This window comes from Bos indicus, chromosome 5 (genome assembly GCF_029378745.1).
Source record: "Bos indicus isolate NIAB-ARS_2022 breed Sahiwal x Tharparkar chromosome 5, NIAB-ARS_B.indTharparkar_mat_pri_1.0, whole genome shotgun sequence".
Taxonomy (NCBI): domain Eukaryota; kingdom Metazoa; phylum Chordata; class Mammalia; order Artiodactyla; family Bovidae; genus Bos; species Bos indicus.
In genome coordinates, this window is record NC_091764.1 from 43,063,210 (window position 1) to 43,088,770 (window position 25,561).

General features: G+C 38.3%; 1 protein-coding gene across 2 annotated transcripts in view; it reads left to right on the forward strand.

Moving 5' to 3' along the window:
• PTPRB (protein tyrosine phosphatase receptor type B) overlaps positions 1-25,561 on the forward strand; it is a 126,591-nt gene that overhangs the window by 50,482 nt on the left and 50,548 nt on the right. For both annotated transcript variants that reach the window (XM_070789279.1, XM_070789280.1), the window contains 9 exons: positions 256-507; positions 2,085-2,348; positions 5,582-5,851; positions 7,228-7,488; positions 12,239-12,505; positions 16,446-16,709; positions 21,192-21,455; positions 21,989-22,252; positions 23,060-23,323. In XM_070789279.1, coding sequence (XP_070645380.1) covers positions 256-507; positions 2,085-2,348; positions 5,582-5,851; positions 7,228-7,488; positions 12,239-12,505; positions 16,446-16,709; positions 21,192-21,455; positions 21,989-22,252; positions 23,060-23,323 — 2,370 coding nt within the window. The remainder of the gene's footprint in view (positions 1-255; positions 508-2,084; positions 2,349-5,581; positions 5,852-7,227; positions 7,489-12,238; positions 12,506-16,445; positions 16,710-21,191; positions 21,456-21,988; positions 22,253-23,059; positions 23,324-25,561) is intronic.

Consider the following 25,561-nt stretch of genomic DNA (forward strand, 5'->3'; position numbering starts at 1 on the left):
TTCATTGGCAAAATCTACCTTGATACCTGTTAAATGGGGGAGATAGACAGGTAAACTATGATGTAGCTTTAGGCTGTGGGATTTGAAAAGAGCGTTAATCCAGATCCCAGTAAAATGTCGAGGGTGCTATTTTCATTAGTTATTACACAAATTACAGAGAAGCAAAAATGAATGTGTGGTTTCAAATTAAATGTGTCTATATATTTTATAAGGAAATTATGAATAACACTTCGGAAATGCATTTTATCCCACTAGTGCCATCCCCAGTGAAAGATATTGGTGTTTTGGCGAAAACTAATTCGCTTCTGATTTCCTGGTCACGTGGCTCTGGGAACGTGGAACGATACCAGCTGATGCTAATGGATAAAGGGATTCTAGTTCATAGTATTGCCGTGGACACTACTTTCTACACTTTTCATGGACTGACACCTGGTCACCTCTATAATGTCACCATTGTTAGCGAGGCTGCAGGGCTGCAAAACTACAGATGGAAATCAGCCAGGACAAGTAAGTTTCCCTAGCTTTTCTGTACAGTAATAAGCTCAATTCAAGGAAATGTTTAATAAACAAGGTTTATTATTTGAATAGTGGTAGTATAGGACAAATTAAAATCCATAAATTATAAAGGACCTTAATATGTATCCATATTTCTACTTAGAGAAAGAGGGATTCCCTTTTATTCTAAACTTTAGGCTAGCCCTTGGCAGCGTTATGAAATAGCAGAATTAATCATGGATATAGTCTCAGCTTCTCTTTTTGTTTAAGGATTTTTACTTCTCTTAAACCAGCATTACTGCCTTTGTGACATCACTCACAATGAACCAGGATTACTGTTCTCAGTGCTATACAAACACCTACTCCTGTGAACCAGCCATTTTCCAAACCTTCTCTTCTATGAAGCATCTACTGAGACCCAATTCTATAGCTGTTCTCATAGGCTGACGTAGCAAGAAAGCTAATCTGTGCTATGCTAAATCTTAATGAATCATGTATATACACACATACTCATTCGTTCTTTTAATCAGTATTTGTAAGGTGCAAACAATATACTCAACATTGTAGATACAACAGTGTCCAAGAAAGACAATGTCTTTGCCTTCATGGAGCTTCCATCCAAGTGGATTCTAATGCTTCTAGTCAGTCTACTGTATTAATAAATCCCCTCCTTTGGGAAGCTATGTAAGTTTAAGAGAAACTCTAAAATATGTAGTGCCTTAGACATTATTCTAGGGAGAGAGTTCCTGAAACTATAGGAGGTTGGTAGGAAAGATATTTGAAGACATCTATATATTTACATATTTTTATATAACACTTAAAAAATATGTATATATATATAGTAGCAAAAAAGTACCATATATCTTATTATTTATGTATATCAAGAGCAATTACATTTCTAATTGGCCTGTGCAAAAACAGTGTGCTATATCCATTATTTTAGTGAAACATGATTAATTTATATTGTACCATTAGTGAGGCTCACAATTATAGCATAGGCAAAAGTTAGAAAAAATATTCACCAAAGTGTCTCTTCTTTGTAATCATTTCCTTTGATGAAATAATAGCACAACTCTTAAGCTTTAGCTTTATCATGATTTAATATGAAAAAGAAAGTACTTGCACAAAAATTTACGATACCCAATCAATCAACCAGTCTATTTATTATGTACTTGTTGTTATTAAATACATGAAAAAAGATGGGTAGAAATTAGGCAGATGACTGACTTCTTTCAGGAGTCCACTTAAAGAATTTCAGAACTGGAAAAGACCATTTTAAGTTTTTTTGACCCAAGCCATCATTAAACTAAGGGCCCCTAGGCTTAGTGATATAGAGCTGTCCAGGGTTGCCCAGCCAAACTATGGCCAAATTTGAGCCAGAATCTAGGCTCCTGACTGCCATGTTTGTGCTCTCTCCACTAGCCAGACAACCTTTCTTTGGTTTTGTAGTATTTTTTTTTAACGTCGTGAAGTCATTTTCTTCAGAGCAGAGACTGTGGCTTATAGAGATTAAAATACAGGTCAGAATGTGGCCATAAGACTGATATGACATCCTGAATTAAAATCTCTTTCCTGTTCTTCCTAATTAGCCCCCATGGAAGTCTCAAATCTGAAGGTGACGAATGAAGGCACTATGACTTCTCTAAAAGTCAAGTGGCAAAGGCCTTCTGGAAATGTGGATTTCTACAACATTACCCTGTCTTACCAAGGGACCATCAAACAATCCAGAACATTAGCATCCCAGATTACTGAAAGTCAATTTAAAGACTTGGCCCCTGGACGACTTTATCAAGTCACCGTCAGCTGTGTGTCTGGTGAATTATCTGCTCACAGGACAGCAGTGGGCAGAACGGGTGAGTCTAAGGCTCCACAAATTCCTTAGTTGCTCAAATCACTCTCTGATCCATCTTAGAATGGGATAAAATAGTTCAGTTCAGTCGCTCAGTCATGAGCACTCCAGGCCTCCCTGTCCATCACCAATTCCCGGAGTCTACTCAAACTCATGTCCATTGAGTCGGTGATGCCATACAACCATCTCATCCTCTGTTGTCCCCTTCTCCTCTCACCTTCAATCTTTCCCAGCATCAGTCTTTTCAAATGAGTCAGCTCTTCGCGTCAGGTGGCCAAAATATTGGAATTTCTATTTCAACATCAGTCCTTCCAATGGACATTCAGGACTGATTTCCTTTGGGATAGACTGGTTGGATCTCCTTGTAGCCCAAGGGACTCTCAAGAGTCTTCTCCAACACCACAGTTCAAAAGCATCAATTCTTTAGCACTCAGCTTTCTTTATAGTCCAACTCTCACATCCATACATGACTACTGGAAAAACCATAGCCTTGACTAGACAGACCTTTGTTGGCAAAGTAATATCTCTGCTTTTCAGTATGCTGTCTAGGTTGGTCATAACTTTCCTTCCAAGGAGCAAGCGTTTTTTTAATTTCATGGCTGCAGTCACCATCTGCAGTGATTTTGGAGCCCCCAAAAATAAAGTCTGACACTGTTTCCCCATCTATTTGCCATGAAGTGATGGGACCAGATGCCATGATCTTAGTTTTCTGAATGTTGAGCTTTAAGCTAACTTTTTCACTCTCCTCTTTCACTTTCATCAAGAGGCTCTTTAGTTCTTCTTCAGTTTCTGCCATAAGGGTGGTGTCATCTGCATATCTGAGGTTATTGATATTTCTCCCGGCAATCTTGATTCAGCTTGTGCTTCCTCCAGCCCAGCGTTTCTCATGATGTACTCTGCATATAAGTTAAACAAGCATGGTGACAACATACAGCCTTGATGTACTCCTTTTTTTATTTGGAACCAGTCTGTTGTTCCATGTCCAGTTTCTAACTGTTGCTTCCTGACCTGCATACAGATTTCTCAAAATAAGTTAGAAGGAAAAATTTTTCCCACCTTGGGAAGTATAGTCTACATAATTCCTACATAGACTGAGAGTGTCTATGAGTGAGGACCCCCTGTGCAGAGTCAAGCAGAGGGTTGATTGCATTCATATGAGTTTTTTAAGCAAATGGATTTGGGTTCATTTCTGAACAATCTGTATTACTGGCTGTGCCCTGTGCTCTTTCATGTCACACTACTTAAGTAGCATAAATGAATTAGAACTGATACTAATCAATAAAATATTTCTGATCAACTCTTATAATGAGGGCTTTGTTGTTGTTTATTGTTCAGTCACTCAGTTATGTCCAACTCTTTGTGACCCCATGCTTACCAGGTTTCCCTGTCCTTCGCTATATCCTGGAGCTTGCTCAAATTCACGTCCATTAAGCTGGTGATACCATTCAGCCATCTTGTCCTCTGTCGTCCCCTTCTCCTCCTGCCTTCAATCTTTCCCCGCATCAGGGTCTTAACCATGTTTCCCATAAATTATTTTATTATGCCACCAAACATTTATTCAGTGCCTTTCTTGTATAAATTATAGTATCATGCACTTTCAGAGTTATTAAGATGGTAGAGTTCAGCAAACTACATCCTTCAGCCAAATATGGTCTGTGACCTTTTTTTGTGTAACCCCAAACTGAGTGGTCCTTACATTTTAAAGAGGCTTTAAAAAGAAAGAAAGAAAACAAAAGAAAAATAGAAATATATGGCCTGACAATTCTGAAATATCAATATTTACTTTGCTAACTCTTATTTTTAAAGAAGTTACATTTTAATCACATGAATGTAGAATATGCACACAATTTTTTAAAAATATTACATTTTAATGATGTAATTATATTGATGTTTCCATGGATCAGGCACTGACTGAACACTTTACAGCATGATTTCATTCAGTTTTCACCAAAATCACTAGAGGTCTTATTGTTATTACCAGTTTATAGATAATTCAGAGAGGTCAAATAACTTGTCCATAGTCATCCAACCAGTAAGTGGTGGGGTTTAAACCAGACTATCTGATTCCAGGGTCCATTGTCTGTGTTGTTGGAGATGCCAGGTAAAAACCATAAATACGGTCAGAAAGAAATGAGAAGCTCTCTTTCAGAAGATCAGTAAAGATTTTGGGGAGGCAATAACCTTTAACTGGGACTTTTAAAATATGAAGCTCTTGCCAAGTTAAGAGGGAAAAGGGGGAAGGGCATTTGAGGTATGCTGCTGCTGCTGCTGCTGCTAAGTCGCTTCAGTCGTGTCCAACTCTGTGTGACCCCATAGACGGCAGCCCACCAGGCTTCCCCGTCCCTGGGATTCTCCAGGCAAGAACACTGGAGTGGGTTGCCATTTCCTTCTCCAATGCGTGAAAGTGAAAAGTGAAAGTGAAGTTGTTCAGTCGTGTCCGACTCTTATCGACCCCTTGGACTGCAGCCTACCAGGCTCCTCCGTTCATGGGATTTTCCAGGCAAGAGTGCTGGAGTAGGGTGCCATTGCCTTCTCCTTTTGAGGTATAGGGAATAATAAAAACAAAGACACAGTGGCAGAGGAGCCCAGGCGATCTAAGGTCTAAGGATGAGAAACTGGAGGCCAGCGTTCAAGAGTGGGGAATGAGGGAGGAGCCCTGCATGGAGACTTCAGAATGAAGACTGTCAAGATCTGGGCTCTGATTTAGGAGAGCTACAAACTCTGCATCAAAGACTTGATGTTTTATTCTGGTTATCTATATTTATCCAAGGTTAATGGAGAAACTTGAATGTTTTGAGCAAAGGAATAATAAGATCAGAGTTATATTGCTAGAAGATTAATCTTTTCAATTGGAAAAGAAAGAAAAGTTTTGTGACCACTGTCTTCCAAAAGATACCACATCCATCAATGTCACTGTCATTAGAAGCAACATCAATATTGTCTCTAGGGCTGTTGTATAATTAAAAAAAAAAAAACAGAGCATTTGTATCACCAGGTTATTAATAGTGTTACAAAAGATCGCATTACTGATATATTGCTAAAATGATTTTAGCAAACATTTCTCACATGTCAGATGGCTCCAAATTACTCATTTGCAATTCACAAACATCAGGAGGAGATAGAAATGTTTTGAATTGCTAGTATTAGATTTCTTATCTACTGTTGCCCATGAAAAGTGAACAAGTATCCTTACCTTTGGATTTTAGTATCTCCTTGTGACATCATTTCACTATTTAGTTCCACAGAAAGTTGGGGACCTGGAGGCAAATAGCAATGGTTCTACGAAGTCCCTGGTAGTAAGCTGGTCGCCCCCTGCTGGAGACTGGGAGCAGTATCGTATCCTGCTCTGGAATGATTCTTCGGTGCTACTCAACATCACCGTGGGAAAGGAGGAAACACACTATGTCATAGATGACGTGGGGCTTATACCGGGAAGACGGTATGAGATAGAAGTCACTGTGGAGAGTGGAAATCTGAAGAATTCTACGCGTTGCCAAGGCAGGACAGGTAAGCAAATATTATGGTGTTAATGACTGACAGAACCTTAATTTGGACCTTCGTCCAAGTAACTCAGGTAACCATCAATATCTTACCCCAGCATTCCCTAGATTTGAGACATTTTAGGCTGGTAGACTGAAATAGGTTGGTAATGTTTAATTTTGTCAAATTAGAACAATAGAAATCACTTCCGCTAGTAAGTCCATTGTTGTATAAAAGAAAGACCTTTTTTAACATCAAAAGAATAAGGAAACAATCTGGGTGAATCCTCCCCACAAAGTAGATATTTGATAACTATTTCTTGGTAGTTAGTGTTAAGAGAACCACTGGCTTGACCCACTGCTGACTAATGGGGGAGTTTCAGGTACCCCAGAAGAGTTGTTAAAGCAATGAGGGATATATTCAGATTTTAGGGAAGAGGAGAGTTTCTGAGACATGGATTTCAGTGTTCTTGCTGTCACCATTACACTGTAATTCCATGGGCAAGTCACAACCTCTCTGAGTCCATTTCCTCAATTCTCAAATAAGAAAGTTGACCTCTAAGCTCAACATTTCTATGCAAATCCCTGTGACATGGAATATGCCACACATAGAGTGAAATTCAAATATATTCTCTCCTAGTCTTGCCTGATAATAAGGAAATAACTACACTGATGCAGTGTTCTTAGAAGAATGTCAAAGAAAAGGACCAAGACATGTCTTTAGCTTGCCAACTGTGTCTTCCAGTCATCTCTTCATTTTCCAACTGTTAATATCTCCTGGATGATGATCAAAAATAAATGACCCAGTAATTTCCAAGAGTACTCTTTTGAATCCTTATTTCTGGTTATGTTACACAAACAATGTTTTTTGTGATTAGCTTTCTTTTTTTTTTTTCTTTTTTTTGCTAAATGCTTATAAGTATTCAGAAAAGAAATGTTCGACTAGAACACTTCTGTGGATGGAAGGGAGCAGGTCTCTAAAGAATACTCAAATGTATCCGAGTAAATCAATGACCCAGACATTGCTGTTGTTCAGTTGCTGAGGCATGTCTGACTCTTTTCTACCCCACGGACTGCAGCACACCACGCACTGTCCTTCACCATCTCCCAGAGCTTGCTCAGACTCATGTCCATTGAGTCAGTGATGCCGTCCAATCGTCTCATCCTCTGTCGTCCCCTTCTCCTCCTGCCCTCAATCTTTCCCAGCATCAGGGTCTTTTCTAATGAGTCGGTTCTTCATATCAGATGGCCAAACTATTGGAGCTTCAGCACCAGTCCCTCCAATGAATATTCAGGATTGATTTCCTTTAGGATTGACTGGTTTGATCTCCTTGCAGTTTAAGGGACTCTCAAGAGTCTCCTCCAGCATCCAAATGACCCAAATGTCTACTGCTTTTTCCTCAGTCCCCCTGGCTGTCCTTCACCTTCGTGTCAAACATGCCAATGAAACCTCGCTGAGCGTCATGTGGCAGACCCCTGCAGCAGAATGGGAGAGATACATCGTCTCACTCATCGACAGAGACCTCTTATTCATCCATAAGTTGCTTCCCAGAGATGCCAGAGAATTCACTTTTACTAACCTGGTGCCTGGACGAAAATACATAGCTACAGTTACCAGTATTAGTGGAGACCTCAAAAATTCATCTTTAACAAAAGGAAGAACAGGTAATATTTTAAAATAAATTTTAGACTTTAAAAGTATCCTGTCTGCTGAATTATGTAGCATTCATCTTATAAATGTTCATTAAGAGCCTATTCAGTACTGGGCATACTGGGCATTGTGTGTGTGTGTGTATATATATATATATATATACATATATATATATATATACACATACATTCATGTTTCATGTTTTCCATATATTTGCTCTCTGGGCTATAGTCTGGATAATTTCCTCAGATCTTACTTTTAGTTTATTAATTCTTTTTTTCGTTTTATCTGATCTGTTTGAAAGTCCACCCACTGAGTTCTAAATTTCAATTGTTATGTTCTTCACTTTTAAATATTTTCTTTGGTTGTCTTTCAAATCTGTTTTGTATTCTGTTGCTCTTTCCATTATCCCCCCTCTATTTCTTTAAGTAAATTAATGGCTTTTATTTTCAATCTATGTCTGATTAGTGCAATATCTGAAATCATCAGTTCAGTCCTGTTGTTTATTGAGTTGCCTGCCTTTGCCCATGGTGTTTACTTCTTCAAATGTTTGGGATAATTTACTTTAAACTCATATATCTTGGATTTTTATTTTGTGGGAATTTTTTTGAGATAGGTTTCAGAAGGAATTTTCTTTTCTTGAGATTCTTTCAGGTGCACAGGATTTTTAGCAACTCAGACATTTAATCGTAATTATCAGCCTGAGGTTTTTGATCACCCAGATTTTATGAAGTTGGGTTGCAAACTCACTGAAAATGTGATGAATTCTCAGTGGAAGTTTTTTTCTCCCAATAATAAGGAGGCTGAAGTATATGGGGAACAGGAAGGAAATATTTATTTCACTTACATTTAGAATGCAAGCTTTCAGGATTCAGTATTATGCAGAGTCACCTATGAGGTTCCTCACCCTGGAAAAGTCCTATTCATAGTTCCAGCAAAGCTATAAAATCAAAGCTTAGATTTATATTTGAAAGGTGCCCTCATGATGAAAGTCTGCTTCAGCTATCCAGTTACCTCTCTCACCTTATTATGGGTTTCTGAGAATTCATTACATCCTTGACAGCTCATTCATATATTTACATTTTTATGTTTTGTCCAGCATGTGCATTTGTGCTTATTGAGGGCATTTTCATGGTTTGTGCCAGAAATGAAAGTGTTTTTGTAGTGATTTCCCTTGCTGTGCAAGAGCTTTTAAGTTTAATCACGTCTCATTTGTTTTTACTATTATTTCTCTTACATTTAGGGGACAAATCAAGAAAAATATTATTACAATTTATGTCAAGAGTGTTCTGCCTATGTTCTCTTCTAGAAGTTTTATGATTTCCAATCTTACATTTAGGTCTTTAATCAATTTTGAGTTTATTTTTGTGTGTAGTGTGATGAAATGTTCTAATCTCATTTTTGTACATGTAGCTGTCTAGTTATCCCAGCACCACTTGTTGAAAAGAATATCTTTTCTTCATTGTATATTCTTGCCTCCTTTGCCATAGATTAAATAGCCATAAGTGTGTGGATTTAGTTCTGGGCTGTCTGTTCTGTTCTATTGATCTATGTGTTAGTATAATCTGAACTGTGGCTTGATATCTCCAGCTTTGTTCTTTTTTTCTCAAGATTGCTTTGATAATTCATGGTTTTTGTGATTCCATGTGAATTTTAGGATTTTTTTTTCTAGCTTTGTAAAAAATGTCTTGGATATTTTGGTAGTAATTGCTTTAAATCTATAGATTACTTTGGGTAGTATGGCCATTTTAAACATTATTAATTCTTCTAGTCCAAGAGCATGGGATGTCTTTCCATTTCTTTGTATCATCTTCAGTTTCCTTCATCAATGTTTTTATAGTTTTCAGACTTTATATTTCACCTCCTTGATTAAGTTTATTCTTTGATATTTTATCCTTTTTGATTTGTGGTTGTCATGGGATTCACATATACTGACCTATAATTATATCTACTTGGTTTAGACTGGTAGTTATTTAAGTTCTCATGCATTCTGAAAGACCTACATTTTTTACTTTCCTACCCCACATTTTGTGGGTTTGATACCATATTTTACATCTTTTGCTTATCCCTTAATTGTATATTGTTATTATAGTCGCATTTACAATTTTTTGTCTTTTAATGTATGTACTGGTTTATTTAAGTGGTTGATCCTTCATTCTTATTATATATTTGCCTTTTCTAGTGGGAGTTTTTCATTTCCTATAGATTCTTACTTCTTTTCTATTTAGAGAAGACCCCTCAACTTTTCTTTTAGGGTATATGTAGTATTGATGAACTTTTAGTTTTTGCTTGTCTTTAGTTTTTGCTAATCTCTACTTGTATTTTAACTGATAATCATCCAATCTTAGGTTGGATGTTTTTCCCTTTCAGCACTTTGAATGTATCATGCCACTGCCTTCCGGCCTGGAATATTTCTGCTCAGAAATCAGCTGACAGCCTTATAGGGATTCCATTGTGTATGCGTCTTTGTTTTTCTCTTGTTGCCTTTAGAATTCTCTTTAGCTTTTGCCATTTTAATTATGCTATATCTTGTGGCTTTATTTGGGTTCATCTTATTTGGGACCTTCTGTGCTTCCTGAACCTGCATATCTGTTTCTTTCTTCATGCTTGAGAAGTCTTCAGATGTAATTTCATCAAATACATTTTCAATCCTCTTTTCTCTCTCTTCACCTCTGGGACCCCTATAATGCAAGTATTGGAACACTTAATGTTATCCCAGACATCTTTTAAATTGCTTTCATTTTTTAAAATGTGTTTTTCTTTCTTTGTTCTGATTGAGTTAGTTTACATTATTCTGTCTTCTAGATCACTTATGTGTTCCACTAAGTCTGCTCCTCATTCCTGCTTAGTGTGTTTTTGTTTTTTTTTTTCTTTTATTTCAGCTATTGAGTTATTCATTTCTGGTTGGATCTATTTTCTGGTTCCTTGTTAAAATGTTCACTGTTTAGATGAACTTTTTCCCTAATTAAGTTAACATTTTTATTACCAATGTTTTTAATTCTTTGCCTGGTAAATTGTTGATTTCTGTTTCATTCATTTTGGGGGGGATTTACTTTTTCTTTTCAGTTGAGAGTAGTCCTCTGCTTTTTCACTGTGCTCTCTGTCCTCTTGTTCTACCATCTTGATCTCCCCCTCTGGCTTGTCTTTTCCTTAATTTATTAGTGTGTCTTGCAAAACATGAGTTTTTAACTTTGGTGTCCAATTTGTCAATTTTTTATTTTATGAATATGCTTTTGGTGTCATATCTAAGAAGTCTTTGTCTGACACAAGGTCATCAAAATTTTCTCCTAGACGTTTCATAGTTTCAGGTTATAAATTTAGGTGTATTATCAATTTTGAATTTTTGTATATATGTGAGATATGAGGCAAGGTTTCTTTCTTTGCACATGAATAGCCAGTAGTTCTAATCCTCTTCGTTGAAAAAGACTCTCCTTTCTTTACTGAATTGCCCTTGCATCTTTAAAAAAACATCAGTCTACATGGTATATTTCTGGATCCTCAATTTTTTTCCATTAGTCTGTTTACTTTTTTTCCAACATCACACTGTCTTCATTACTGTAGCTTTCTAGAAGTCTTGAAATCAGATGATGTTAGTCTTTCAACTTTATTTTTGTTTTTCAAAATTATTTTGGCATATAATTTCTTTGCTTTCACATGTAATTTAGAATTAGAATTGAATCTTTCAACCCATGTACAGTAAACTATTTTACTTAATGTGTTTATATTTTAATCAAAAAGTCAGTGATTTCTGAGAAAGGTTGTGCCAAGATTCAAATCCCTTTGCTTATCTATCATAATTCTGGGAAGAGGCACAAAGGAAATGTTGATCAAGTGCCAACTTCAAGGTCTGTGTAAAAAGATTTGTTAATGGACAGGTTAAAAATCACAATGGTTGTTAATTAGGTAAGGGGCACAGGCTCACAGGTGAGACAGATCAGGCCTTGGACCCCAGAATGACTCTTTCCTATCACTGTTGTATAGGCCAATTACATTTTTTGATAATTGATTCAGTTGTTATCATTATTATTATTATTATTTGATACTATATCTTATATTGTTGTAGCATTTTCATGTATAATAGGGCTTCCCTTGTGGCTCAGCTGGGAAAGAATCTACCTGTAATGCGAGAGACCTGCATTTAATCCCTCGGTTGCAAAGATCCCCTGGAGAAGGGAAAGGCTACCCACTCCAGTATTCTGGCCTGGAGAATTCTGGACTGTACGGTCCATGGGGTTGCAGAGTCAGATATGACTGAGCGACTTTCACTCACTCAAACATGTATAATAAGAATGGGCCTCTTGAGAATGTGCCAGTAAAGAATTACCAGTTTCCTACACTATAATCTAATCATCAGATTGAAGGGATTTCCCAGTACCACCCCATAACAACCATCCAGTAAATAATGTGACTTTCAGTTCTCATTGAGTAGGGACAGGTGAAATCCCATTAGGTAAGCAATTTTCAAAAATAGCACCCTTTATTATTTAAAATTTAAAATAAAAAATACTTAATAGGCATACATCTTATCCTTGGATATGAAATAATTTTGATTTTCCACATAAGCAGCTTTTTCAGAATGGTGGAGTCTCTCTAGGGGACTAGTTCTCCATATGTCACAGGAAATAAAGCTGACTGTCTATATCAAAGTATATGTATATATTTTAGCATTTTCAAAACTGCCTCCATTTTTTACTCCTTTTTGTCACACTTCCTTAGGGTAATGAAGTGTCATCTGTTTTTTCTTCCCTCTCTGCTCTGTTTTAGTGCCTGCCCAAGTGACTGGTTTGCGTGTGGCCAACCAAGGGACAACAAACAGTCTGTTTACTAACTGGACCCAGGCCTTGGGAGACGTAGAATTCTACCAAGTCTTACTGATCCATGAAAATGTGGTCATCAAAAATGAAAGTGTCTCCAGTGAGACTAGCGGATACAGCTTCCACTCCCTCAAATCAGGCAGCCTCTACTCCGTGGTGGTAACAACAGTAAGCGGAGGGATCTCTTCCCGACAAGTGGTGGTGGAGGGAAGGACAGGTAAGAAGAGTGTGACCTACAGATACCTGAGCACATGGTACCTCCAGAGTATATCCTAGAAGCCTTAAAACATCCTAAAGACAGACCCAACTCAGACCTTCCTAAAAGCCAAGTTTCAATGCTATTTAGATGGTACATGGTGATCTCCCAGGAATGGAAATTGGAGGATGAGTGAGAGAGGAGAGAATGAATACTAAATTTTCTAAAATCTCCAATACTTGTGTCAGAACTCCTAGAAAACCTTAATGATGACACAACAGTCATTTGCTGCCTAAGTTTATTCCTTCATCCAGCTGATTTTCTTTGAAATTTTTATGTCAGATTAAGGTAAGCAAGTCATAAACTTTAAAAAAAAAAAAAAACCATATCTTCCATTCTCTTTCTTATTCTTAGTTTTAAGACAGAAAAAACAATGATCTCCAACTTCTATGGTTGAAAGTTAATAAAATTCCCTAATCCCATATATTTTCATGGGCAACATTAAACAGTGTTTAATACTGTATGCCCAGAGAAGGCAATGGCACCCCACTCCAGTACTCTTGCCTGGAAAATCCCATGGATGGAGGAGCCTGGTGGGCTGCAGTCCACGGGGTCGTGAAGAGTTGGACACGACTGAGCGACTTCACTTTCACTTTTCACTTGCATGCATTGGAGAAGGAAATGGCAATCCACTCCAGTGTTCTTGCCTGGAGAGTCCCAGGGACGGGGGAGCCTGGTGGGCTGCCGTCTATGGGGTCACACAGAGTTGGACAGGACTGAAGTGACTTAGCAGCAGCAGCAGCAGCAGTAATACTGTATGCCACCTACAGTAAACAGTGTTCCTTGACCTTAAAGAGCTCATAGTCAAATAGGGCAGAGAGCTAAGTAAGCAAATAAGTATCTTATGGCAATATGTGTCAGACAGAGGTGTAGCACCAAAGAAAGGAATATAATTTTCTACACAACACAAAGAAAGAATGTAAATACAATATAAAATGTATGTTCTAGTTTCTTAGAAAGGAAAACAGTTAAATAAATCCAATAGAAGCTTTAATAATTATTAGTGACCTCAGATCAGGTCAGTGACTTTGCCTATTTAATTTCATATGATTATAAGAAGTTGGATGTCAGGCTCATCCCTCTATATTCCCAATGCTCAGATTCTGAGTATCAGCAGCCTATATCCACAGTTATGTCCTTTTCTAAAATCATGAATCTCATCTGCTTATTGAATCCAAGGACCATTAACTTCATTAACTCTCCCAAAAGATCAACTAAGTTGCTGAAAAGATATTTCTTGTCTAGGTAGAAACTCACTGATGTCTGCTCATTTCTGTCATTCTGTGGCAACTGATGCTGTTCTTCCTGATATCTTCGTTCTTCTTGTTTAGTGATTCTTGGCACTATCCATCAGTGTAGCATAATTGGATTGGGGGACCCAAAAGATTAGTTTGGGATCAAGAGGCCTAGATTCTGGCCCTAAGTCTCCATTAACTTATCTCTCTAAGCTTCATTTTCTCTTCCATCCCCAGTAATTCATGCCAACACCAGGTATCAGAGTGGGGAAGGAGAAATAAGTTGAGGAGAAGAGTTGAGAAGGAATTTGCATCCATTTCCCATTGAGTTGCAGTCGCATTAGTCAGATTACGCTGACTTATTTCCTGCTTATACAACTGTACAATGTAGGTGTTCCTGATTGGACAACTCTTTTGGTTGGTTCTTCTCCAAGCAGTAATTTAGGGACCCAGGGTCCTACCATCTGTGATTCTTCCTTCCTCTAGATCCTCGGAGGTCTCTTCATTTCTCCAGAGGATGGAGGTTATAGGGAGGAGAAAGACTACCAAAGCTGGAAGTAAACACATCACTTCCACCCACATTCCTTTAACGGGAACATTTGTATGACTACACTGCACTGCAGGGAGTGGCTGGGCAATCTAGTCTAGCTGTGTGTCCAAGAGGAAAAGGAAATGGTTTGGTGAGCAAGTAGTCAGACTCTGCTACATAGGTTAATTCCATCTTAAAATACCCCAAGAGCTACCCAGCTTATTGTGCTATACTAAAATAGTTTGGTGTCTGAGATCACTTGATAAACAGGACTTGTAATTATTTTATACTGTATTTTAATGGCAACAGAGGTATCAGTATTTGGCCAACATTATATAATAGAAGTATGCAAAAAATAGACAAGAAATTCTTTGAAAAATGATTGTAAAGTTTTGAGCAGAGGACAAGATATGAATAAATATAAGCATCAGTTATTTTATTCAAACACATTGAGTGCAGACATTATAATGAAAAAGAAGAAAAATGGAATATTACTATGGAAACACAATAATGAGAATTTTGAAAGGTGCTTTGGTTAGTATATTTTGAACATGGTAGATTGTAAAAATAATTCAGTGGCTAAAGCCTTGATAATCATTACCATCTACTCAAATTGCTGAAGTATTAGTCAAGGTTGAAATAATTCATTTATACTTCTACAAATTTTAAACATATATATATAAAAGCTCCAAGCTTAGATAATGTGGCAAAATATTTAAAATTTAAAATATTAAATGTATTTAACAAATCTAGTTATAACCTGAAAAAATGCTAATTCTAAAGAAAAATAAATTTTATATCTGTCTTTTAATTTTTTATATGTCTTCTTAAACATGAATTTATATTTTGGTAATATTTTTGATAATTATATCTTTTCTAATAAAATGTTAGTAGTTGCAAATTTTTCCAGCAGTTTTGAAAAACAAGCATAGTTATTTTGAGAGCTACCAAGGGATGTGAAAAAGAAGGAAGGGAAGAAGGAGGGAAGTCATCAATACACAAATAATATGGCTAAAAGTTCAATTTATATCTAGGAAATGTCCATATACATGGAACAGCATCAGCAGAATTATTCAATAGAATGCTGTTTATATCTTCAGTGATAGATAAGTGCTTATATAGATGTAAAAAATACTGGGGCTTAAATCACAAAGTCAGAGCATATTAGATAAGAAGGATTCTCCTAGGTCATCTAGCCAAATCCCAACAATTATATGTGATGTACAGATTTTATGAAATTATATGAAAATATTTACCTGAAGTCAGTCAACCAATGATGAAAACTGCAGTGGAGTTCATATATACTATAATATTTTATTCTGATATTCACTACTGACAGTACTATTTGTTGTGCACTTATTTCTAATACAGGGAATAACTATTATTCAGCATCACAATGATTAATTTCCAGACTGTACTAGTAGCTGGGGAACTCCTGGAAGGCATCCGCATCTTTCCTATTTTTGTACGATTATGGTGGACACCAGAGAAGTCATTATCTCCATGACAGGTCTTTGGGCCCGCAAGTCTGGTCTCCAGACTAGTTGCTTACGGAATAGATGTTTAAGTTTATTTCTCACCACTAGAGGGCAGAAAATGCTTTGCAAAGAGAAATACACCCCTTTCACTTGTGTTCATGATTAGACACCCCAGAAATAAATAACTTAATCACAAGAAGATCAAAGCTATCCAATGTCTGAGACTTTTAGAAAAGCCATTGTATCTTGAGTACCTTTCCCCTCAAACTTCTTTTCTTTATCAATGGGTTTGGATTCAAGCTCATACATTTAAGATGTTAATGTTTGTTCCCTGTCCTACAAAGGAAACCTCCTGACACACTCACATATAAATGCCTCCACTTAAAATACTCTGCAAACAGTCACACCATGAAAATTCAATAGCAGTATCCTTATATTAATGAGGCATCCAAAATACTTCTTGCGTTTTCATTTTGGTTAGCCTTCTGAGGTAAGAACTCTGAGCTTCCCAAAGCTAACGTGAAATCCTTACACTTCCTTGACACTTCCTAGGTAATCAGATCTTCTGAGTCCATGCCGTTTGTGCTGACTGCAGTAAATGATTCACAATTTGACTGTACTTTTCTTTTTAAATATTCTTCCCCTCTTTAAAATCCCAGTCCCTTCCAGTGTGAGTGGAGTAACGGTAAACAACTCTGGCCGCAGTGACTACCTCAGCATATCCTGGCTGCCAGCTCCTGGAGACGTGGATAGCTACGTGGTGACACTCTCCCATGACGGCAGGGTGGTTCAGTCCCTTGTGATCGCCAAGTCTGTCGGTGAATGTTCCTTCAGCTCCCTCACCCCAGGCCGCCTCTACAACGTGACCATAACTACGAGGAGTGGCAAATATGAAAGTCATTCCTTCAGCCAAGAGCGGACAGGTGAGGCTTTCATGAGATACAGACTCTCTTAGAACCAGCCGCCTACGTGGTTCAGGGCATCAGGCATGCATGTGTGTGTGCTACGTCGTTTCAGTCATGTCCAACTCTTTGTGAGTCCATTGACTGTAGCCCACCAGGCTCCTCTGTCCATGGGATTCTCCAGACAAGAATACTGGAGTGGGTTGCCATGCCCTCTTCCAGGGAATCTTCCCAACCCAGGGATTGAACCCACATCTCTTACGTCTCCTGCACTGGCAGATGGGTTCTTTACCACTAGCACCACCTGGGAAGCTCCTCAGGACGTCATAGATCTGCAGCAATTCTGTAAGGACGGGATTAAAGACTGCTGAGATCACAACACTGTTGCAGAGTCCTCATATTTTGACCCAACAAGTTCCTTATGTGAGCAGATGATACCTTCAGAATAAGATGAACACAATTTTTGTGGCTAGAGATCATAGTATAGAAGGCAATGGCACCCCACTCCAGTATTCTTGCCTGGAGAATCCCATGGGCGGAGGAGCCTGGTGGGCTGCAGTCCATGGGGTCACAAAGAGTCGGACACTTACTGACTGATTTCACTTTCACTTTTTACTTTCATGCATTGGAGAAGGAAATGGCAACCCATTCCAGTGTTTTTGCCTGGAGAATCCCAGGGATGGCGGAGTCTGGTGGGCTGCCATCTATGGGATCGCACAGAGTTGGACACGACTAAAGCAACTTAGCAGCAGCAGCAGCAGCAAGTACTTCTGTTTAGGGAGTACTTTTCGGTTGCTAGACCCTGGCTTTATATATGTTCACTAATTTAATCCTTATAAAGTCCTTATTGAGGTGGTTGTTATTATTCCCATCTTACAGGTTGTGATAAGTGTTGAACCAAAGTCCAAGGTAACTTGCCCAGTTATTTAACTTGTTAAACAGCCGGGGCATTTCACATCCTGGATTTTAAACTCAGTTCTGAATGACCCAAGAGCCTATAATGTTCTCTGTCCTGAAATTCTTCCTGAAATGTCTGTTGGTCAAGACCACTGTTCATCCTTTTTTAGTGGAGGTGAAAATTTGAAACTTTATAGTTCTGCGGCTAGAAGCAAAATCTTAGCAAAGGCATTGAAGCCCTGGTCTTCAATGTGCTATAAAGAACTAAATTTAGACAGCTACCATTTTCCCAATTTACTTATACCTCCTGGGACTTACATCTGTGAGTACTGCTTAAGGTGCTGTTAATGTTCTGTCAAATCTTTCCTGCTGAGCTATGGGTTGATATTTACATTTTAAAATGTCAGTTTTCCATGAGGATCTGGGACAACTAATATCATTTAATGCCCCAGCACAAGATCTGAAGCCTAGTAGTAGGCACTCAGTGAATGTTTGAAGAATGAATAATCAGAAATCACTTAGACTGGAGGTTTTTACCTAGTGTTTCATTAGGTAGACTTTTGGAAAGTAGTACCCCCAAAATTTTCTGTGAAGTTGTTGGGGACAGGGGAAGTATGTGCATTTCTTTGGAAAGAGAGTGGATGGCTTTTTATCAGAGTCTTACAATTTCTATAACCTCAAAAAGTTAAGAACCACCAATTCACATTGTTGCAGCATGCTAGCTGCTAGCATTGAAGGTGTCCATAGAGTGGTCTAATTCCATCTCATTTGAGATAAAGCCCCAGAAAGAAACTGTGGCTTCCTAAAGGTCACATGGCTGACCAGTACCCAAGCTCAACCATACTCAAGGGCTGTTTCCATTACATCATGTTCTTTCTGAAAGCACTAGTCAGAGATATAAAGAGATAGTCCTTACCCTCAAATGATTTAAAGTTTAATTATGCTGATAGCACAATACTGTCTTAGATCTGAAAAGCAGATTTCTATTTACAAAGCAGCCTCATGTCAGCATTTTATGTTGATTTAACTTGGAGCCTAAAAATTGCCAGAAATTAAAGGATATGTCATCCAGTCACTCACCCTTTTCTTTCCCTTGGTGTTAATTCATGACTGTTCCCTGTCCACATGACTTTCATATTGCAAGGTCTTGTGCTCAGATTGTTTTTAAATGCAAGAGAAGTGAGTCTTTGTTCAAAGCACCCTTTTGATTCTTTACCAGCATGAACTTGGATTTGGCGCATGACTAATCAAGGCAGACCATTGCCCCTGACAAATCAGTTTAACTGGAGTGTCGTGTCTGAGTTGTTGCCTTGTTGATTTTGGCTGATTGTCTCAATGCCCTTTTCCTTTTCTAATGCTCTTCTTCTACATTTCTGGTCATAATGTCAGTATTTCTAATTCTGTACCACATCATCTCACCACGCATCAAGGCAACTCTCACAAATTACCCTCAGTTCCACCTGGAGAGCCCCTTTTTGACTTAGCGTGGTATTCAGCCAAGTTTTTCTCCCTGGAAGAGTTGCTTTGTCTTTAGTAAATTGCCCTGATCATCAACCTTTCTTAGCTCATACAATGGAGAAGGCAGTGGCACCCCACTCCAGTATTCTTGCCTGGAAAATCCCATGGATGGAGGAGCCTAGTGGGCTACAGTCCATGGGGTTGTGAAGAGTCAGACACGACTGAGCGACTTCACTTTCACTTTTCACTTTCACGCATTGGAGAAGGAAATGGCAACCCACTCCAGTGTTCTTGCCTGGAGAATCCCAGGGACGGGGGAGCCTGGTAGGCTGCCGTCTATGGGGTCACACACAGTCGGACACGACTGAAGCGACTTAGCAGCAGCAGCAGCCCATACAAACAGCGTCACTCTGGAATGTATTCTCTGTAAGTCTGTGATGACTAAATTCTAGCAACATGCTGATTGGTTCCAGGTAAACATCTTGGGGAAAAAAGCATACCTGCTCTTGCTCCACATCTGGATTGTGATATATTCCAGTATAAAGCCCAGCACACATAAGCCAACAAAGGATAGTAGTGCACCTTGTCAATGTGAGAAGGATCATGAAAAATGTAGCTTAGATACCAAAATATTAAAGTTTCTGGATCATTTCACGCTTGGGGAAATGTGGGAGAGAAAACCTGGACATAGGCTTAGCATGTGATCAGAGCAGAAATCCCTTGACATACACCAAACACAGAGATTGCCGAGATCCAGAGAACACGGTGGCATTGAGATAGAGCTTAGCACCCTGGATCCGACTGAGTTCATATCTCGTCTCAGTTCTCCTTCTCATTAATATTTATAAAACCCAGTTATGCCAAATAGTAATTCATCTGGGGCCTACTTTTGAATTAAAATACAGCCCCAAATTAAAAAATAGAATATCCGTGATATCATGCTCTAAGTAAGAATTGGCTTATTTTACAGTGCTCCTGTTAACAAGCATTCATGGATTGATTGATCAATTGAGAGGAAAACTATAGGTTCATAGAATTGTTTATTTATATAGTTATGGGGAACGTCAGGTGCACAAAATTGAATTAATCGTAATTCTTGGCTCAGGGTCCTATGTGTCAGTTGCCACTTTGCCAGTTTTGTGTTTTAGGCATTTAATTAATAATTTTTAATAATTCAATATGTACATCAGAAAGCACTATCCAGAACAAAAGCTAGGGACTTAATAATCTACATCAGATCATGAGATTCCCTCCTCACTAATCCATCCCACAATAGCCATCATCTTGACTCCTATTTTTCTCTCTTGCCTTCCTTGTTGCAATTTTATTATTTATATAATCCTAAAATTATATATTTTTTAAATTTTCAGTTGTTTTGATATAAAATAGGTATTTTCATGCAATCTGTAATCTTCTGGGACTTAGATTTTTTTCACTTAATATTAAATTCATCCATATGTTGTGTTTTGCTATTAAGGGCAAGAAATCCGGATTTTTGTGTTTTGAGTTAAGAATAACTAATTATGACTTCCATATACTGTTTCACTGTGTTTATTTACCAGTTCATTCATTCAGTCTTCTATGAATGAGCACCCTCTCTCACACTGGGTTTTATCAGGTTTTTAAATTTTGTCAACCACATGTATGTAAAATGGTACTTTACCACGGCCCTAACTAGCATTTCCTTGATCACCAATGATACTGAACATATTTTCATGTATCAATTACCACATGTCCTTCCTCTTCTTCCACTTTGTTTTGGATTGTTTATACTCATGTTGGTAACTTATTGTCATATATTGAGTTGCCAAGGTATGCTGGAATTATTAATGTTATCACCGTCATTCACATTAATCATCAGTTATTACATTTAATGTTCCATCTTGTACATGACACTTTGTATAGGCTAACAATAGGATTAGAATTCATTCATCAGGTTCTGTATAAAAAGATCCATTTAATCACTCCAAATAGTGTAACCATCTTTCCTCTCCAGAAATTTGTGATCTGAAGGTCTAAGATTTTTTCTTTTAAATGCACACAGTAAAAATCTACTCACTTTCCTTTATCATCTAAGATTGTCATCTGTGATCAGTGGCTCCCTCAGAATCATCCTATATCTAGCTGTTTTCTGTTCTCTTTTTTCAGTGCCTAACAAGGTCCAGGGAGTCAGTATCAGCAACTCGGCCAGGAGTGACTATTTAAAGGTATCCTGGGTACATGCCTCTGGAGACTTTGATCACTATGAAGTCACCATTAAAAACAAAAACAACTTCATTCAAACAAAAAGCGTTCCCAAGTCTGAAAATGAGTGTGTATTTGTTAAGCTAGTCCCTGGACGGTTGTACAGTGTTACTGTTAGTACAAAAAGTGGACAGTATGAAGCCAGTGAACAAGGGAATGGAAGAACAAGTAAGTGGAAAGATTGCAAAATGTGATGGTTGGTTGGGACTTTAAAGGTCATTGAGTATATAATTTATCTGAACCTTGCATTTTATCTACTTACTGATCAGTAAATTATATTCCCAGTTAGTCTCACTTGGAACTAACATCATTCAGCCAAGCCAGGACCTTGTAATCACAGAATATTTATTGACAGATAAAAGCAAGCATAGTGGACAAGCAGGAAGGCCAAATTTCACATTTTTCTTCCCTGTCCTCCTGCATCATGCATTTAAAGTTCTAGACATCTTATTTTATCTTATGATTGAAATCATAACTCATTTTATAATTATATCCTACCAACACTTAGCATATAAGATTTATGTAAGGAAAAAAATTACAATTTTAATAGTGGCTTCCAATTTTTCTTGTTTAATTATGCGTGAAGTTGCTGACGTGGTTTATTTGGGGAAGAGAGATGTTTGCCAGTTCTGTGAATGTGATTCATAAATTATTGTGGAGTAAACTCTAATCAGTCACTTTCTCGAAATGTCTTCTTGTAGTCCCAGAGGCTGTTAAGGATCTCACGCTGAAGAACAGGAGCACTGAGGACCTTTGGGTGACATGGACAAGAGCTGATGGGGATGTCGACCAGTACGAGATCCAGCTGCTCTTCAACGATATGAAAGTATTTCCTCCTTTTCACCTTGTCAGCACTGCAACTGAGTATCGATTCACCTCCCTCACACCAGGGCGCAAGTATAAAATTCTTGTCTTGACGATTAGTGGAGATGTCCAGCAGTCGGCCTTCATCGAGGGCTTCACAGGTAATTGGAAATTCAGCTCTCGAACCTGACTAGATAGAGCAGTGTATTTAGCATGTTGGGTAGCCAAGTATTTTGGTTGAGGATTTGAAGGGCTAAGGGGTGAGGAAGGAGTGGCAAGAAAGGAGTTTATCTCGATAGTGACAATGATGTTGTCCAAGCTGGTTTAACAAAACTGAAGTATAACGTAGGGAAGAAGAAAAAGTTTCTGGAAAAAAAAGCATTGAACTGATGTGAATAGCTGTTGCTGTGAGTCATACAAATTAAGTAGAAATAACTGGGTTGGTTGGTTGGTCAGTCGGTTGGTTGGTTGTGTATTCCTTCTTTGGAATGCTATTGGGGGTGTTGCAATAACAGCTAACATTTATTGTGAGTTTACTGTGAACTGGACCCACAGCAAAGAACTTTATGTGTAAATTTTGTTCAGTCCTAACAATTTCATGGACTGGTTACTATAATTATCACTGCTGTTTTTCTGATAAGGAAATTGAAACTTACAGGGGTTGAGTAATTTGCCTATAGTCCTACAGCTAGTAAATAAGGAAACCAAGACTTGGGCCAAGACAGTCTCACCCTCTGTATAACTGGCATTTTTCATTTCCACTCACTGGCCCTAACGTCCCTCTAAATTTCCCCTATCAACTTTGGTTCAAGCAGAAAAGTCAGAGAAAAATGGTAGACTGATAGCAATTTTTTCATATGTATTCTTTCAGTAGATGCCAAAAGGTAGGAAGCATGAAAATTTTAGTTGAAAATTTCCACAACTCATTCTGTAAGTGATTTTTTTTTACATTTACTGTCTTTTCTTAGTTCCTAGTGTGGTCAAAAATATTCACGTTTCTCCCAGTGGGGCGACAGATAGCCTGACAGTGAACTGGACTCCTGGTGGGGGTGATGTGGATTCCTATGTGGTGTCAGCATTCAGGCAGAATCAAATGGTCGAGTCTCAGACTGTCCTCAAGCACATCTCTGAGCACACGTTCCAGAGGCTGGAGGCTGGCGAGCAGTACCGGATTGTGATCGCTTCTGTCAGCGGGTCCCAGAAGAACCAGATCGATGTGCTTGGGCGGACAAGTAAGTGTCCACCTGGAAAAGGGCCAGGTAGTTCTCCAGGGCCGTTCACAGATGGACAATATCCAAATTCAAAACCACAAAATTTATACGGTTCAATGTGGTTTCAAGAGCTTTTCTCTGGTTTCAAGAGCTTTTCTCATATTTTTTCTTTGCATTTTCCTTTTTCAATAGAGATGTTCAAAGCAAATGAAAGGTAATTAGAAACCAAATCATATGAATAGATTTTTTTTCTCACTCAAGGAATATAAATAGCTGATTTTCTAACCTATGCATTTTTCAAAAGTTTACTCCTTTCTATAAATTCTTTAAAGAAAAATACACTTATGTCATCTATTTCATTTGTGATAAATTAATAATATTCTGTTTATTTATTATTAATGCATGCTAAGTCACTTCAGTCGTGTCCAACTCTTTGCGACCCCATGAGCCATAGCCTGCCAGGCTCCTCTGTCCATGGCATTCTCAGGCAAGAACACTGGGGTGGGTTGCCATATCCTCCTCCAGGGGATCTTCCTGACCCAGGGATTGAACATCTCTTACATCTCCTGCCTTGGCAGGCAGATATATTAATCAGTTCAGTTCAGTCACTCAGTCATGTCCACCTCTTTGCAACTCCATGGACTGCAGCACACCAGGTCTCCCTGTCATCACTAACTCCTGGAGCCTGCTCAGATTTGTGTCCATCAAGTTGGTGATATAATCCAACCATCCCATTCTCTGTCATCCCCTTCTTCTCCTCCTTCCTTCAGTCTTTCCCAGCATCAGGGTCTTTTCCAGTGAGTCAGTTCTTCGCATCAGGTGGGCAAAGTATTGGAGTTTCAGCTTCAACATCAGTCCTTCTGATGATATTCAGGACTGATTTGCTTTAGGAATGATTGGTTTGATCTCCTTGCAGTCCAAGGGACTCTCAAGAGTCTTCTCCAACACCACAGTTCAAAAGCATCAATTCTTTGGCACTCAGCTTTCTTTATTGTCCAACTCTCACATCTATACATGACTACTAGCAAAACCATAGCTTTGACCAGGCGGAACTTTGTCGGCAAAATAATGTCTCTGCTTTTTAATATGCTGTCTAGGTTTGTCATAGCTTTTCTTCCAAGGAGTAAGCATCTTTTAATTTCATGGTTGCAGTCACCATCTGCATTTATATTAATAACACTATTCATATAGTGCTTTCAAAACAAAAATAAGCTAGAAGCACCCTGTAAATACCAGGCATCTAAAACGATCCTTAGGGACTTTCCCGGTGGTCCAGTGTTGAAGACTTCACCTGCCAATGCAGGGGTGCAGATTTGATCCCTGGTCAGGGAGCTAAGATCCCACATACTTTAGAGCCAAAAAACCAAAACATAAAACAGAAGCAATATTGTAACAAATTCAGTAAAGACTTTAAAATGGTCCAGTCCACATCAAAAACAAAAAAATCTTAAAAAAAAAATAATAATGATCTTTAGCCACACTACAAAGTAGAGATCATTATCTTCATTTTATAGATGAGGACAGTAAGGCTCAGAAAGTTTATGAAACATTATCAAGGATACATGTAATAAGACCTAGAACTATAATTCACATCTAAGTGTCTCTGACTCCAAAGTTCATGGTCTCTCTACCACGACACAATATGTGCTAGGTATCTTCTACCCTCATGACCATTTATTTAGTTGTGGGGCCTGGGCCTCTGTACTGTGCCCTGCCTGTCTCTATTTCATATGTATCTCCAACTATATGTCAAGCACTATGTTAGAAAATGGAAACTTAACAGCATGATAGAGCCCTTGACCAAAGAAGTCCACAGTCTAGAGAAGGAAGCAGAGAAATGAAAAGGCAATTACAGTACAACACAATACTTGTTCAAATAAAAGTAAAAATGGGATATTATAGAAGCAAACAAAAAGAGTCAGGGGGACTTGCCTGGTGGTCCAATGGCTAAGACTCCATGCTCCCAATACAGGGGGCCTGGGTTCAATTCCTGGTCAGGGAACTAGATCCTACATGCCACTACATGCCACAGCTGAAGATCCTGCATACTGCAACTCAGACCTGGCACAGCCAAATAAATAAATAAACATTTTGGGGAAAAGAGAGTCAGGGAAGGCTTCCAGGAGAAAGTAACATTTAAAAAGATACTAGGAGATTATCCTGGTGAAGTATGTTGATCTGGTTCAAGCAGAAAAGTGAAGGCCTGGAGGGAAGAGGATGCATGGCACATTTGAGGAGCTACACACCATTATTTCTAGA